At 47.4% G+C, this 16404-nt stretch overlaps 1 protein-coding gene across 4 annotated transcripts in view; it reads right to left on the reverse strand.

Moving 5' to 3' along the window:
• NCKIPSD (NCK interacting protein with SH3 domain) overlaps positions 1-16404 on the reverse strand; it is a 54704-nt gene that overhangs the window by 32186 nt on the left and 6114 nt on the right. Inside the window, exons 1-2 of one of the 4 annotated variants that reach the window (XM_074879259.1) lie at positions 10231-10628; positions 5778-5944 (exon numbers count right to left, since the gene is read on the reverse strand). The exons of the other annotated variants lie outside the window; for them this stretch is intronic. Of the exons in view, the coding sequence (XP_074735360.1) occupies positions 5778-5816 (39 nt within the window). The 5' untranslated portion in view covers positions 5817-5944; positions 10231-10628. Of the gene's footprint in view, positions 1-5777; positions 5945-10230; positions 10629-16404 lie in introns of those variants that run through there. 4 annotated transcript variants of the gene reach the window in all.

The following is a 16404-nucleotide window of genomic DNA, read 5'->3' on the forward strand; positions in this document are numbered from 1 at the left end:
ATGGGAAACCCCCGGAGCAGGCACCACACCAGCCAAATGGCCAAACAGCTCCCAGAGCCAGAACCCCATCTCAGCACCATCTCACTTTTCCCTCCTTCCTCTAGAGGAAACATATTTGAAGCTGTGCTTCAAACCAAGTCTCCCTATTTGAGATTTATGGTTGAAAAAGGAAGTCACTGTTTAAGCACTGAAGTCCCATGATCCCTACAAGACGACCAAGGACAGAGCTTCAGGAGCATGCAACAGCCCTGAATATTCAGCCTCCTGCAGGGAGCTTTCGAGATCCCACAGCAGAGCTCAGCTTATCCCAGGCTCAATTATTTCTGCTCTTGCTGCCCTGCTACGGAGTAAATACACAGCTGTGAATGTTAAAGACAGAGTCGAAATCTGGTGGCCTTCAGAGTCCGTTGGCTTTGGATTTGCATTTTTGCTTGCTTTTTTCTTGATGGTTTTTATACTTGTTTTGCAACTTCAAGTGTCTTTTCCAAATCTCCACCCAAACTGTCATAGCAACATTTATTTCTCCTGCCAGCCAGTTTAGCACTCGTTACTGCAGCTGAAATAAACACCAGCCTTGAAACAAGAAATACCAAAGACGTCATTCCCTGGGCTTACACTGGGAGGCTGGCAGAGCTGTAGCGAAGGGGAATGGGAAGGTAAAGCAAGTTTCCACACTTGGGACATTCTTCAAGGCTTCGTTTATCAACAGTTGACATACCTTCAGAAGACAAGACCTTTACAGGACTAAGGCTGAAGGCAAAGGACATGCTACCCTGAATCTGGCAGATCCACAGTCTCCCATAAGCAGCCGCTGGTGCCTGCACCATCCACCTGGTACAACCACGGCAGCCTCAGCCCACGCACGCAGGGGAGGAGCAGGAGAGGAGGGGGTGCTCAGATTCCAGCGCTCATTGCAGCTGTTTGAACACTAAAACCCCCTTCATCTCTGCTTGCTTTGCCCCCGCCCTGCATCAGAGCAACCATTTATCCAGTCAAGGAACGGCTGGAATCTCATCAAGGATGCACCTTAATTGGCCTTAGGGGGCTGCAGAGCAGCAGAAGGCAAGCCCTCCCCGCCGGGGCCGAAAGTGCCTGCCTCCATAGCACTGGCATGCAGTTTTCTGATAACATGCTATGTATTATTTATATTCTGATTAATTACTAAACCAAATGTGAATTAACAGCCACCACAGGCTGCAGGGAAAAAAAAACAGCCTCCAAACAAGGTGGGGACGAGTGGCCCCCTCTGCAATACTCAGCTTTGAAAAAGAAAAATTTAGGAGCTTTTTTTTGTTGGTTTGTTTTCCCAAGAAAGAGAGATAGGGAAAAAAGCAACTGGGGAAAACCTTAAAAATAAAACCAGGTATGTTAAAATACATCTCCCAGATTTGTTAAAGTATCAGATCAGAATCCAGTTTTGGGATGAAGCTTCCAAGCAGGCCCATATGGCCTATGGAGCATTACACTACCTCTAACTACAGATCTAAGTACGGAGATGGAGCATTTGAACAGATTTAAAGGAGCACTGGAAGGAAAGACAAGTTATTTCAGAGAACGCATTTCATTTTCTGAGAAGATAAGAGAAAATTATAGCAAGTTGCATGCTTTTTCTGGAAAACGGGAGCAGTGCAGAAGTCTCCAGCGCTGCTGTCCACAGGGGAATGCCAGTGCTGCTCTGAGTGCACAAGACCCCTGCCCTCTGCACAGCCTGCCTGCCCTCCCTCATGCTGCTCCCATGTGAGCTCCCACCCCATAATTCAATAAAGCTCCTGCTACAGCCTCCAGACACCCACCCTAGCACACTCCCTGGTCCCCCGCTTGTAGTCCCTCCACATTCACCACCACCCACCCTCTCCAAAACCATCCCCTCCACGAGATGCACCCCTTCACACTGCCTTCTCTCACCCTCCCCAGCCTGCCAGGCTTTCACTGCATGTGTTTCAACTCTTTCTCAGTCTGATCTTCCAGGGAAGATCACAGTAAGAGTGCTGAATCCCACTGAACGGCTCAGCCTCTCTGCCCTCTTCCAAAGGGCACATTGACATCATCCACAGCCCACAGGAATCTACAGGCTGGAGCTGCTACATGCTGTGCGATGCCATTTGTTATGGAGAGGGCACTTCTTTTCTGATAAAACACAACATTTTCACACTAATGCAGCAGCGCTGTGACAACCGGCTTTTAGCTGCTGTGCTCTTTCCTTTGTTTCTGCTCCCCAACACTCTATTAACAGGGCCCCATCAAAAGGGCTGGAATAAAAAAAGCAGCATTAACTTGCCACTTGCACTTTATGACATTGTTGATGCTGCTCGTAAGTCACCTCCTTCTTCCTTGCTCAGCTGAGCTGGTCAGGGGGCAGGATCTTCAGCACAGGGGCTGCCTCACATTCAGGGTTTGTAGGACACCCAGCACTAGGGATCCCCTGCACTATGGTCATAAACTTAAAAACCAGAAATCAGTATCCTGGATAAATCATGTGATCAGAAGGAATCTGCATGCTCCTTGGGTTAACCAAAATGGCATTCCTTTGTTTGAAGGGAATGGACAAAAAAGCACGCTGCGGCTAAAAGAAGCATGGGTTGTGTGGGGGCAAAAGTCAGGTTTGCCAATGTCTTGCCTACAATCTCCTTCTCCCTCGGACTCAAGGGATTACCTGCTCACAGCAATTCAGGATAATGCACATGCCTCTCTGTTGTCCCCATGCAGCTTAGGGAGACCAGTCACTCCGCAGTGCTGCAGGGGATTCCTGCCAGCATCCAGCACCCATTCCCGAGGATGCTCACAGCTGGGATGTGGGCAGGCAGAGATCCCAAGCGGTACAGCCAGGCAGCGCATGCCTGCACCTTCTCACACACTCAGGGGCGATCCTGGCCACACACAGCTCCACAGCCTGCAAAAGAGAGGGGTCACAAACTGCCACCAAGGTAACAGAGCCGAGCCTTTGAGCTCAGGCAGGAGAGATGGGTGCTCGAAAGTCTGCTCTTGCCCCTGCAGTGCCCTGCGTGACGATCCTGCCCCTGCCCCTTCCCACGCTCCAGGATACCGAGATGAAACCCTGCTCATAGCAGGCTAAGCTAAGGCTCACACAGAAGCAGGGGAGCGCATGAGAAGGGCATCACTGTACAGCGTGCTGTCAGAGGAGACGTACCAAGTAAAACCCAGGAATTCAGCTGGATTTACTGAAGCTGTGCTGGTAACTGCATGGGTGGGGGCTGAAGAGCCCCGAGCAACCACTGCAGCACACTAGCTGTTAACTATATCCTTCACCAGTTACCAGCTCACCAGTGGCACGGCCATGCCAGTGTCTCCCAAAACGCAGAGAGCGCGGCAGGGATAGGGCAATGACGGTGGTGAAGGTACTGGCCATGCATGCCCAACCTTACGGGGGTCTCCTTGGTCAGCGTGGGGTGGCCTGCGGCCAAGACGCATCAATAGGGCACCACCTTCTGCCCAACATACCGTGAAAATAAAGGGGTATTTTGCTGAGGTATCAATCCACATTCACATGGCATCTCACCCCAGAAAGGAGTGGCCACCACCTCCTCTGTCAGATTTTTCAGGTTTAATCAAATAAAACGCTGCAGCAGAGAAACACTGGGCTCTATAAACAGCCTGTCACGACCAGCCTGGCTACACCAAGAGGCGGGGGAAGAGCAGAGCAGTGACCCTTGACGATCACAAGCTAGACTGGCTGATGGGGAGCCGTATCAGAGAACTGGGGGCACTGTCAGCACCCTGCAGGCGAGCTGCCCTGCAGGAACAAGTTACAGCTCAATTAGAGACATGAACATGAGCCAGGAAACAGAATTTCTTCCTTCATAGCCCAGTGTAGGAGAATCACAGAAGCATCAATAAATCATTACTTCCTCTCTGCTTGCTAATAACATGAACAAACAAAGGGTTTCCCCAGAGCCCACTGCCAATTTCCTCCTGCCCCCATCTGCTGGAGAGGGCTCCCCACCTGACGAGGGATAGAGCCACACCTCAGCACTGCCCTAGGGTGCTCTGTACACCCCCCCACCCCAAGGCAGGCAGGGAAGGATGCCTCTCCCAGGGCCAAGGCCAGGCTTAAGAAGTATCCTTCCTTCCAGGATGTCTTGTGGGTGCCTGAGCACAGCCAGTATGAGGCACAGCCATGCACAGGAATGCATTCACCCCCACAGCTCACATTGCTTTCATCTGCACTGCCCCAAAGAGAGCACATGCGCACAGGACATGTTGCACATCTCTGCTTCCCCACGTACGGGCTGATGAGAGACCCAAGCGTTTCAAAAAAATACTGTTGGTGTCCTTGCTGCGCAGGCAGCATGACCTCCTCTCCTGCCCTCCTGGGGCTATGGAAAATGTCACCCCCCTCCCTCTTTGTTTTGAGTCCTTCCACACATACCGACGGCGTTGTTTAAACGCACTCACACAGAAGAACTTGCTCAACAGTCTAGAATAATCATACCTTTCAGAAAAGCATTTTCTAGACAAACAGGCTGACAGCTGCATCAGCACAGACAGGCTGAGCCACCCTGCGTGTGCGAGACTCCCACATTTATGAAAGTGGCCCATTAACGTATGGCAGGCTTTTCTTTGCCTCCGCAGGGGGCTGATCCAAGAAAACATGACATTCTTTTCTTCCTGCCTCCCCAGTTTTTAGTGATCAAAGGCATTTGCTCTTCTGCATGTGCAGAAATCAGTGCCCTCATTCCTGCCACTGCTTTTGCAGCCATAGGGGTGATCAGGCAGGGCTGCTGATTTTCACCCTCATGTCATTGCTTCAGCTCTCACAACATGACAACAAAAGACAGACAAAGTTTTGTCTCCAGTGACAGCTCAGTTTTCATGCAGCTGCACTGACACAGACCACTGCTGAAATTAGGATATTTATCCCGCTGGTGTACACGGGCACAGGCTGGTTCTTTGTTACTCAAACCGAAGCCACCTCTTAGGCCACATGCCCTTCATCCCCAGTCACCACCAGAGTGTCTGCACCCTGTATTCCTTCCACATTTAAATTATTGCGGCAGCAATTTACAAAAATCAACTAGCCTTTGTCCGTGGCAGAGTGATGTACCGGATATGAGTTCCCCCTTCTGAACCACACAGCTCAAACAAATGGTCTGAGTTTTGATTTTAGCGTTGCTGTGGACAATTCAGCTCCTTTCTCCTCCCCTTTTTGCAGCCCCAAAGAGAAATTTTTAGTCCCCAGGCTGTTGGCTAAGAGATATGCATTAACTTGTTCTTGCCAGCATGAAGATATTGTGCCTTGTGGCACTTAAAAACGCATGATAAAAACACAAGTGAAACAATGGGCAACTGTCCTGGTTACTGAGCAAATAAGATGAGAAAAGCTCCAAACAAACCTGCAGCATCTCTGACTTGCTAGCGAGTGAACAAAGACATGGCTGAGCTCTTCTGACAAAGAGGCAGCCCAGAAACAGATCTGGAATTCCTGCTGATATGCTATAGTGGGTTTCTAACAGATTGGTGTTTTTCCACTGTGTGCTGACAGCAGGCACTCGAGCAGACAGCTTGCACAAATGAGAAATGAAGAGAAAGGATAGCCGAGGAAAGGGCTTAAGTTGTGCAAATCATGCTAAAGCAAGAGCCAGAGTTCCTGGCAAAAGAGATGTACGAGCAGCATTTGGAACAAACAAAACCCTGAAGGCAGCAGAGGGATGCACAGCAACCAAACTGCAACCAATTTCCCTCCCTGGAGCAGGCAGCTTCGGAGTCAGAAAGAAGGGGGCAGAGACACACTGAGGAACAACGAAACGCATGCAACCCACCACTGCACACGTGTACTTCCCAAGGTGCAAATGCTTCATCCTGGGTCTCTCCAGCCATGCTCAGACCCTGTTTACTGGCCACGATGATCAGAATCGGCCACCGATTCCTTCCCCTCGTAATTCTGCACCCTCCAGTAACCAGAACACGTCTCTTAAGTCAAAACACTCTAAGAGGATAAAAGCAGAGACAGAAGTTTTTAAAATAGTCAACACATACTTACATATCTTGCCATTCTCTGCTGCCTGAATTCTTACTGCTCTCCATGCTTCAGGGAACACTTCTCTGGCTCAGCCTGTCCCAGACAACAGAGCTGCCCCTCTCTTTAGGATTACCTATTTAGCATCCTTTTGGCACACAATTGTCAAGCCAAGTCAGTATCAGACATCATCAACACTGCATCTGTGCAGGGGAAACATATGTTTCTACTTACATGTATGTATATATAAATTATACACACATAATATATATTACAATGGAAAATAAAACTGCAGATAGCCTCTACTTTGATGAAAGCTCAGGATTATGAGGCAGGATATCTAAAGGCTGAAGGAAAGATGCTGCAGCGAAGTGCTAGCAGTTATTCTAGCGGTTTTGACATATTAGTATTAAAAGTTGCCAAAAAAGCCCAACAGAAGGGGCTGTGTCAGTCTCTGCAGAGTCTTCAGTTTGGTAGCCCAAAAAACTGCTACAGTTGCCCTTTGCTCACTGAGATTCAGTACAGCTCCAAGATCACTTGCATGCAACAAGCACAGGCACATAAGAAAGCCCCTATATTAAGTGTGATCAAAACCAGAACTAATTTCTAACCCGCTAGCAGACTACAAGGTGCTAGTCTCAGCCCATCTTTTTTTGACTGAATTGGCAAAAATGTGGATGGGGGCTGAAGACCCAGCCGCAGAAACACTCTTTACAGTTAATCAGGTTTGCCAAGCGTTGCCAGGACAAGGGGCAAGGACAGAGCCCAAATGAGCCTGGGAAACTGTGCAAGTTCTGGCTTCTCTTCTGGCATTCAAGGAGGAAGGTTCAGTTCTCCCCCAAAATCTATTTCCATAGCAGAGATTACAGCAAAATTCTGGAAAGGTGACAGTTATATGAGAGGCAGGACCAAGAAATTCTCATTTCTGACACATTCAGGAGAAATCTCTTCCTTTCCATTCACCTCCAACCTGGAGTACATTTCCAGCACGTGAGGATCGAGTAAGTAAAGTCTCCAGGGGTCAAGCAGGAAAAAATTCAAGTCAGCAATTCAGCCGATGCACAAAGACACATGCAAGAGAATAGCACGTATGTATGTGTAAACCAAAAGGAACTTTCCTTCTGCATGCCACAGACTGGCACTGATTTAACAGCATGCAGTTACCTGTTTGGGAAAGAGGTAATAACTCATGATTCATCTTGCAAGGGAATTTATGATTTATCAGCTTTTCTTCCAAAATCCTCCCTCTCCCACGACCAACCTTCTAGCAAGAGACAAAAGGTGGCAACCTGCAGCTATGATGTTCTCTGGGCATAATTACCATGTTGCCCAAATGCAAAACGATGGACAAACTGTAAAGCGTCTCTTACTGACTTAACAGAAAACGGGAGACTGGAAAAGAAAATCAACCTCCCGCCTCAGCCCCAGTGAACATGGGAAAGCAGACCTGGCAGCGGTCACAGGCATACAACCCAGGAATGCCAGCACAAAGGAGAAGGAGTAAGGAGGGTAGACAGGTCACCATCCGAGGAGGCACAGAACCTGTGGGTTTGGGCATGAACAATTCAAGTCTGCCATGCAGAGAAGAAATGCCACTTTCTGGTATCCGCTGTATGAACAGTCATATATACTTTATTAAAGCTACTAATGAGGGAAACGAGCTTCCATCCTCATGGAGCAAACACAGGAAAGTCATCAGCTATTTTTATTCCTGGACAGATGTAAATTGCACAAAATTGTAAACCAGACACGAGTCCCCAGGATCTTTTTAGCAGCACCTGGATCAGAGCTGCCAGGCCCGGCGCAGCCGATGCTCCTTCCTGCAAAGCTGTCACTCCGAAGATGATAACCTGCCTTGTATTACCATGAGCAAACCTGAGGGAGGCCTTGGAAAGTTATCCCCAAGCAAAGATGATTCCAGTCAGAAGGATCAAAGGCAGCTTGCTTGCTGCAGATCAGTTAACAATCTGGCTAGAAAATGATTTTCCTGTGTCCTGGACTCTGTGCGGAACAAACACTGCATCTTCTGCCATAAAGGGATGCAGCTGCCCCTGCACACCCCAAAACAAAAAGAAAGCTAGCAGGGCAGGATCAGAAACCACATTAACTCATAAAGAAAACTCAGCACTTCCCACTGTAATAAGCATTCCTCTTCTTCAAGTTACTTGTGCATCCTACCCGAAGTGCAGCTTTTCACAGTGATGTGATCAGATCGTATCTGTGACCTACTCCATAATAAAATGATCCCTAAACCACCATACTCAGTTTTGGTTTGTTTTTTTTTTTTTTGTATTTGTTACCAGGAGTAGAACTGCTCCAAGCAACTGCAGAGTAACAGCAACCAGAAAGCCTGGGTTTACACTGTCCCTCTGCTCAAAGAGACCAGCTCCACATTCCCATGGAGCGAAGCTTGTTCCAAGGTGGAGGAGGGATCACTTACAAACAGTCCTTTTACCATCACCCCTTCACACAACTCCCAAGCACATCAGGCAGACCAAGATCCTTGAGGACTACTGCTAACGGTGTTTCAGGCCAGGAACCCAAGAGAGCAAGCACACCTACAAAGCTTCTCCAAAGTAGGTGCCCAAAGAAACCTTGTTTCTATATAATGTTCCCATAATATGGATGACACCAGCAATTTCTCTTGGATTCACAGACCCCCCTGGGTCACAGGCACAGGTACTTGAAATACCAGTACAAGGAAACCCCGGGATACCCATCCACCTCCTCCCCAGTGTTTTCAGGCTGTACAGACCAGCTCCCACTGGTGTGGAGGAAATAGCTCCCCTGTGCTGGGCAGGTACTTCCCAACATGGGAATCCCAAACAACTCTTCTACCCAAGTATAACAGCATGTCCACTCCCTGCAGCCTCCCTCCGGCTGCCAGCAGCCTTCATGTAACTTTAACCTGGGTACAAAATACTCATTAAGGGATTTGAACAAGTATGACAGCTGGGCTCCCAGTAAAAGATAACCTTCAAATGCTCATTTGCTTTGAGGTGGGCCATTGTAAAGCTAAGACAAGAGGGAACACCTCCTGAAAGAAAACAGGCATCTCCCTCACTCCCCTACCATGGATTCTGGTAGCTATATACTGTGATATGTGCAGAGTAGCGCTATCAAACAGGGGATGCTTTTCATGCTTTTGGCTTAATAGTGCTATACACAAAAATTACATGAAGTTAGGTGTGCCAGCTAATTATAGCAAAGCCATTTAAAGACTGTTGAGGGTGCAGGTGCAGGGCAGCAAGGGAGGGGGTATCAGAGTGGCTGAAATACTCCACATGGGCTGCGCTGTCAAGAGGTAGATCATGCTAACTGGCCATAGACAAAATACCCAAGCATGCCAAGGTGCCTGTTAGCTCAGAGTTGCTCCTGCAAGCACATTTATTCCTGGTAAAGCAGATGTTTCTGCTGCAGCAATCAGCACCCAGACACCAAATCCAACAAGTCAATGTAATCAAGCTTTATTGGGACAATGATAAAGTTAATCCTACCTCATGCCAAACTCATAAACGAAGACACCACTGATATCTACAGCAGTGTCTCACAACTACAACTGTTACATGCATGATCATAAGCCAAAAATACCCCAGAAAACTGTGTCCTAAAGACCCTGCAGCCCCCCGAGTTACTTTTTCACCAGCAGACAGTGGGAGTGGACAGCACACAGTTTTTCTGTGCTGCAAAACTGAGACAGACTGACAGTTTCCATTGACCTACAAAAGTACCTTGAGAATTGCAAGTTTAGCTATGTTTATCAGAGGAATGAGGCTAACTTGCTGTTATCTCCAGATTCAGTTCACGAACAAATTCTGGGGTTTGTTTAGTGGGCTTTTCTACCTTGAAAAAAGATTAAAGGGTTCAACTGGATTTGGTGACATTTCACCTATAAGGAAGTAAGACGTGAGTCACGGAAGAAAAGCAATTCATTAGTGTCCCACACTATCCGCAGGGAAAAAATAGCCCACTGCTCTAGCTGCAAGTTATAATCCCATCTCCTTCCACAGCTTAGAGTAGCACAGGCTCCCCAGAAAACATGAAGAAATGGGAACAGGAGGGGAATGTTCTCTTAGGACATTGTGCTACAGGCAGCAGAACAGCCATAATCCTGTTTTCCTCACTTCCTGAGGCAGTGAACAGAAAACCTGCATTTGTTGGACTGTTCACTTCTCACGTGCAAAACTTTCAACCAGCTCACATGCCTTATTACAGTATCGATTTCTTTCATCCACCTCTTCACATGCCACACATACCCATGTCAGCATCCACCTCGCTCAGCGACATCAGCAAGAATGAATTGCTGTGTTTCAGGAAATCTTCCCAGCCCAACTCCAGTGGGACAAATCCTGCAGGAAAGGAGACAGCCAGGACTCAGCTCACCTCCACCCAACCCAGCTGGTGGCCCTTCCACAGAGGAGGCCTGGAGCAGGACCCCTCCAGTGCACGAGGCCACCACAGAGCAGAGGAGGTGGAAGCCGCCTGACAGCAAGCAAGGGGCTACACTAACTCTCAAGCTGTGTGGGTTGCACAACCCATGTGCATGCTGTCTTTCTTGCCCCATTTTTCCCCCCTTCTAAATTCCTCCAGGTCGAGACTGATCACTCTTCACTGCTTGTAACTCCCTACAGCTGAGCTAGGAGAGGTTTGGGTGGTTCTCCACATCTGAGAAGCCACATGAGACCAAACATTGCCAATAGCAGTTTTGTTGGGAGAACTTTTTGGTTAAGCAATTAATAGTACATCAGTAGAGTTTAAAAGCTTTTAAAGTGACCAGAGCTCAGTACCATTTTGAGATCTTAAGCTTCTGAAGGAGAGCTCAAGAGTACAGCCAGCTCATATGCATTCATGGATGTAAAAGTCTCACATGCCAGCCCATATCACTGGACAATGCTTCTAAAGGAGCCCCAGACCACAGACAAGATGATGCTTTCCAAAACTGGATGCTGGAGGGGTTTCTTTCCATCCCTGATGTAAACAATTATACTGTACAGGCTCCTTGATAATAACTGCACCATTATTTCAATGCTGCTGCTATCTCTTCTCATCAAGCTAATGGAAGACAGACATGTGAAATCAATTTGAAAAACAAATTAAAGGGGACGCATTTTTCAGTTTAAGTCAATAAAGGTGATTCTGGGGAGGACAAAAACTTCATTACTTAAAACTCAGCACTTCAAGAGACTTCATTTTTTTATGTCAAATGGAAAAAGACTTCAGCTATAAACACTTTGATTAGGCCAGGCTCAAGGAAATCCCTAAGCTTCTGCATTAAGTAGGTAATGAATTTTTATGATCATCATTCTTACTTGAGGTACTGGCTTTTCACACAATTATTCTTTTTACATGCTGAAAAACATGAATTTCCCTGATATTTGAGCTTCTCCCGAAATATTCCTCAGGGACAGCCAAGCTTGGGCACAGAGGGAAAGGGACCACAGACCTGACCTGGTGCGCCCCTTGGGTGCAATTTATGACCTGGGCATAGCACACTTGATGTTCAAACCATGGTAACCCCTCCATCCCCCTGCAAACACACATCCTTTCCTCAGGAGGAGAGGGAAAAAGGGTATCTTCAAGCAGCCTGGAAAATCACAGAATTCACTGAGTTTACCCAAATTGTCACCACATCAGACTGAGAGGCCACAGAGGTTTGCATTTGTCTGCTTGGTGAGGAGCTTCAGCTTGATTTCTTTAGGCAGCTATGTAGTTTTTACAGGAGCTGTCACGGTTCTCTGTACAACCATCACAGCACAGACACGACTGAACTCGACTGACAGAGACCCCTTCACCCTGAAAACCTGTCCACCACCATTTTCAACTTCCACGTGTGAGCAGGTAAAAGTCGCCTGAGTGGTCCATCAAGGCTTTCTTCCCACCTCCAGAGAAGGAGGATGCAACTCAGCGGCTGAGCCCAGCCTCCCAGTCAGCAAGCTCGAGGGCAGTGGAGCTGGAGCAGGCAGCAGGAAAGTGGGAGATGACACCCCATCCACATTAGCAGCTGTGGAGGTATCACCCCAGGCACAAACCCCATGGACAGGCATTCAAGACCTTTTCACTAAGACATTATCCAGGCTTCCACGTGATCCCCTCCTCCTCATGGTGAGTGTCTATTTTTGCAGCTCTTGCCTCATCTTCTCCCTCATCCCTTTGTTTTTATTCAGTATAATAGAAGGTTTGGAACTGAGGCCTGCCCTCAGGTTTCCATACTACAAGGCACTGTCCCTACTTGTGCTAGAAAAGAACAAGAAATAATTAATAGCTGTTACTTAGAAGAGATCTAATCTTAACTTGGAACCAGTGATTTAGCAAGAAACGACCCACAGCCTGGAATTATCTAGTGTGCTTAGTCCGACAGCTTTTTTTTTTTTTTTAAATTAAACCTCTTGAGCAGCTGAACAAACTAAAATAGCAGCCTATGGTGGCATTTCCAGATCACAGGCACAAAAATCAACATCTCAGAGACTGCTTTTGTGCACACCACCACAGCCTGAGCAGGAAAGAGGGACAAAGCAGTGTAGATGGGACCCCTTCGGCATGACAGCAAAGGTAGGCACCTATCCAAAAGCACATCTCACTAGCATAAAAGGGAATCTGAGTCGGAAGAATGGGCTCACTACGCTCGCAGCTGGGTGATGCTGCCCCTTTAGCTGTACCAGACAGACAGGAGGAAGGACATGGGCTTCACAACTCAGTAATCAAGAAGTAAGCAGCTTCCAAGGAGGAAGGGAGTGACAACTGCTTCTAAACAATTTCAACAAGCAAACAAATAACCAGAAAAAACAAACCCATGAACTTCCAGCCTCATTCTGAAAAGCCCACACTGCCAAAATTTACTTCCCCTTCTTGCTTAAGCCTTATGCTAAAAGGGAACAAGTATTAGTGCTTTGTTCCATTACAAGGGAAGCAAACAGCTCTGCCAAGTGAGCTCTGCATCGCAGGGCGTGAACACAGAAGAGCTGAAATGAAGCTAGCCCTCCTCTCCTACTGCAAGGTGGTGGGTCTTGTCTTTGGGACAACTCTTATTTCTGTTAGCTTCAATGGATCTTTGCCCAGAATAGTGCTCAACATCCCCACAGCAAGAAAGCAATAGGGGGTGAAAGGGAACAGAGAGAAACAGCTGCAGTCATGAATCGTGTCCTCTGTTCCACTTCTCACATGACAAGCTTCAAAACCCCTTTTTAAAATCAAAGCTTTTGCCATGTGATAAAAATCAAAACAAATTAGCCTTGACAAATCCCTCCTGTAAAGGTCAAAACTTTATTCCCAAGCCACTGGCTGGGGAAGCAAAGGGATGCTCCTCCAGAAACACAGCTAGGACCCACCACAATTCCTGCTGCAACTCAAGACCAGAGGCAATGAGGGCAGTCCGGGTCCACAGAAAGAATTTCCAGTGGACCTAAGCAGACTGTCATTTCAAAAGAGAATTGTTCCTCCAAATACAACAAGCATTTTGCAGTTCCACATGCCAGCTCACAGAAAAAGCATGAACTGAGGTCCTCCAATAGTGCCAGTGTTCATTTCTCTCTGTGACAGCACAGGGACCAAACTGCTTCTTACACCCCATTAGCAGGAGCACTCGGGAGCAGCCCCAGCATCGAGCTCAATTATTTCTCCTGGACCTCGTGACACAGCTTTGTCATTTCCAGAGCTAGCCTGGTGAGCGGAGATGGGACCTCCTTCCCCGTCAGAAGTTAGCACCTGTTAGCACAGCAGTCTGCACGCACAGCCTCAGCAAAGGCAGCAACACCAAGCCTGAGCAGCAGCGTATCACCAGCCCAGCTGGACCAGCATCTCTCCCCAGTGGCACTGCAGCAGCCCCCACCACATCTACCCATCACCGACCACCGTCCGGTGCAGGTAGCGAGTGGCACAGGCAGCTCTGCCCCATCCTCCTTGGCAAAGCACCAGGAGGCACGCCATTAGAAAGAGATCAGATGTGAAAAACCAGGGCATGTCTGCAAGAGCCTGTGAACCGGGGCTGATCTCCCAGTCCAGCAGCAAATGCTTCCAGCTCTCATGGCCCTTGCAAGTCCGCATACAAATGTGCCTCTTTAGTGAAATAAACTGAGCCAACTGTTACTGTCATGGCCAAGAAGAAAACCTTAATTTAAGGTTTTCTCTCTGGAAGAAATGCAATGCACATGCATTTTCATTTAAAACTCTCAACACACAGAGCTCTGTTAGAACCTGTGGCTTGTAACATTTTCGTTACAGCACTGGCCACATAGGATGTCAGCATCTGTGAAGTCTAATCTTCCTGCAGACTATCTAATGCTATAGCTGCACACTAAGGCTGCTTGTACTTCCCTCCTTATAAACCCCTTCTGGAATTTATCCTTTTTCCAGAACCCAGACTGACAGCTCATATGCTAAATACCTAATCCTGTCTGGGAATGACAAAATTCAAATCCCTCGTGAGGGAGTGAAGCTGGGATACTCTTAAAAATTCTTTTTGTTTTTATGTACATCTGAGCTATACAAGTAAGGGAAGAAAAAGAGGAGACTGCTTCTGTTCCAGAATCAGAGCTCTCCTAACAATGACCTCAACAGACAGGTTCAGCTGTTTTCCATGTTTCAGCCACTGACAGATGTAAATACCCATTCTAAACCATGGGATTTGCCCTTTCCCACAGGCATTAATATGCCCCAGACCTTGCAAGAGATCTTCTTAGGTCAGCCAGTTACCATGATGTAGTCTGCTTTTGTCAAAGTCTTTCCTAGTGTACAGGCTGCTCCGAGCACAGAGGTTACTCTTCTCCTGCAAGGAGGATGACTCTTCACATTGTTTTCCATCACCACTAACACCAGCAGATTCTTCTCCAAGGACAAGCAACATGAACTCCTCCCTGCTCTTCAGTGTCTTGCTCGCTCTGTACTTCACACAGAGCAACAATCACAAAAAAAAAAAATCAATTTCCATGAACTTTCCAGTTTATTGGTTTCAATACACATCTCTCCTCTGTTTTGTTGTTTTGGGGTTTTTTTGGTTTTTTGTTTTTTGGTTTTTTTTCTTTACTAAGACTTCACCTGATGGGATGCTGGAAATCCTGGAAGGAAACACAAGAGTATCAGCATGTGAAAAGGTGCACAAACACAAGCACAGAGCAGCTGCAGCTCGGCAAGCCCAGAGATGTTCAAACTTTGTGTTCAAAGACATCTGCCAATCCCCTTCGGCTCAGAAAAAGCAGCCGAGGCTGAGTTGTTGATGTCCTGCTCAAGGTGAGGACAGCATAAGATTGATCTTCTGAAGCATCAGAAGACAACGATGGCTGAAGGTGGGACAACTTTCAGTAGACCTGTTGTGTAGCACATCCAACAGCTTGACTTATGTTAGCACTGTTATTTTAGAGAGACATACCTATGCTGCTGGGCAGTCATCAACATCTTACTTTCCCACAGGCTGAAAACAGTGTTGATCAGCTTAAGTCTGAAACAACTAAATTTCAACATTAATGAGAAATTCAGCTGAGCCACAACCCTCCTGTGGGGCTTCTTGCCTGTATCCTCACTTACAGGCTGGGGAGCAAGGTCTGGAGAAGAAAGTCACTTACAGAGAGTCCCATAGCGAGCTGGTAGCAGATTTGAACAGAATCCAGATTCCTGTATGTTAATCATAGAAGCACCTTGCTCAATAAATAGAAACAATTCAGTCATTACTAATGACCTTCTCCTGCAAATGGGGCAAGAAGAAGGGTGTCTGTGTTTGCTGTCCTCCAGCATCAGCACCTCGCCAGCTATTTTGAACAGATGCTCCTAGTTCAAAACCAGCAGTTCTTCCCTTTGCAAGGAGAAGTTGATCACCTTCCAGATGTAAACCAGGGAAGGAAGTCTAGCCATATTCTCCTGATGAAAAACATTCAAAATCCATACAGCAGGCAGCCCAGAAAATCACAGATTTGATCAGTAAAATTGCAAGATAACAGAAGGTGATCACTTGTGCAACACAGTGAAATGCTCACAGCAAGAGCAGCACTAGAAAGTGGGGGTGCAAATGACCTGGCAGACACTGCAACCCCACGAGGAGGCTGGAAACTAGACTGTGTCTATCAGCTCTAGGCAAATGCCTCTCCAAAGGCCTAGAAGAAAATGGCACATTTCTTCTTTCCAGTCTGCCCCCTCCCCTTGCCCTTCCTCCAAGGTGAACAGAGCCCCAGCCACATCGCTCAGGAGCGGACACGGGCTCTCAGACATCTCCCTACTGCTTCCTCACTTTGACCAAGACAGCCTTCATGTTGTTCAACCCTGAAACAGCCTTAATGATTCCAGCCCAAAGTAAACCCACCAGGACCATCCACACATCCACCAGTGTCACTCCACCCACGCTCAGCCATTACGCAGCTGCAGGAGCGATAAGCCCAGACCGCCAACATTGCTCATACATGGGCATCCAGGTCACAAAGGCAAATTGTATCTGATATCAAAAAGCC

The sequence above is a fragment of the Strix uralensis genome, chromosome 10 (genome assembly GCF_047716275.1).
Source record: "Strix uralensis isolate ZFMK-TIS-50842 chromosome 10, bStrUra1, whole genome shotgun sequence".
Classification (NCBI taxonomy): domain Eukaryota; kingdom Metazoa; phylum Chordata; class Aves; order Strigiformes; family Strigidae; genus Strix; species Strix uralensis.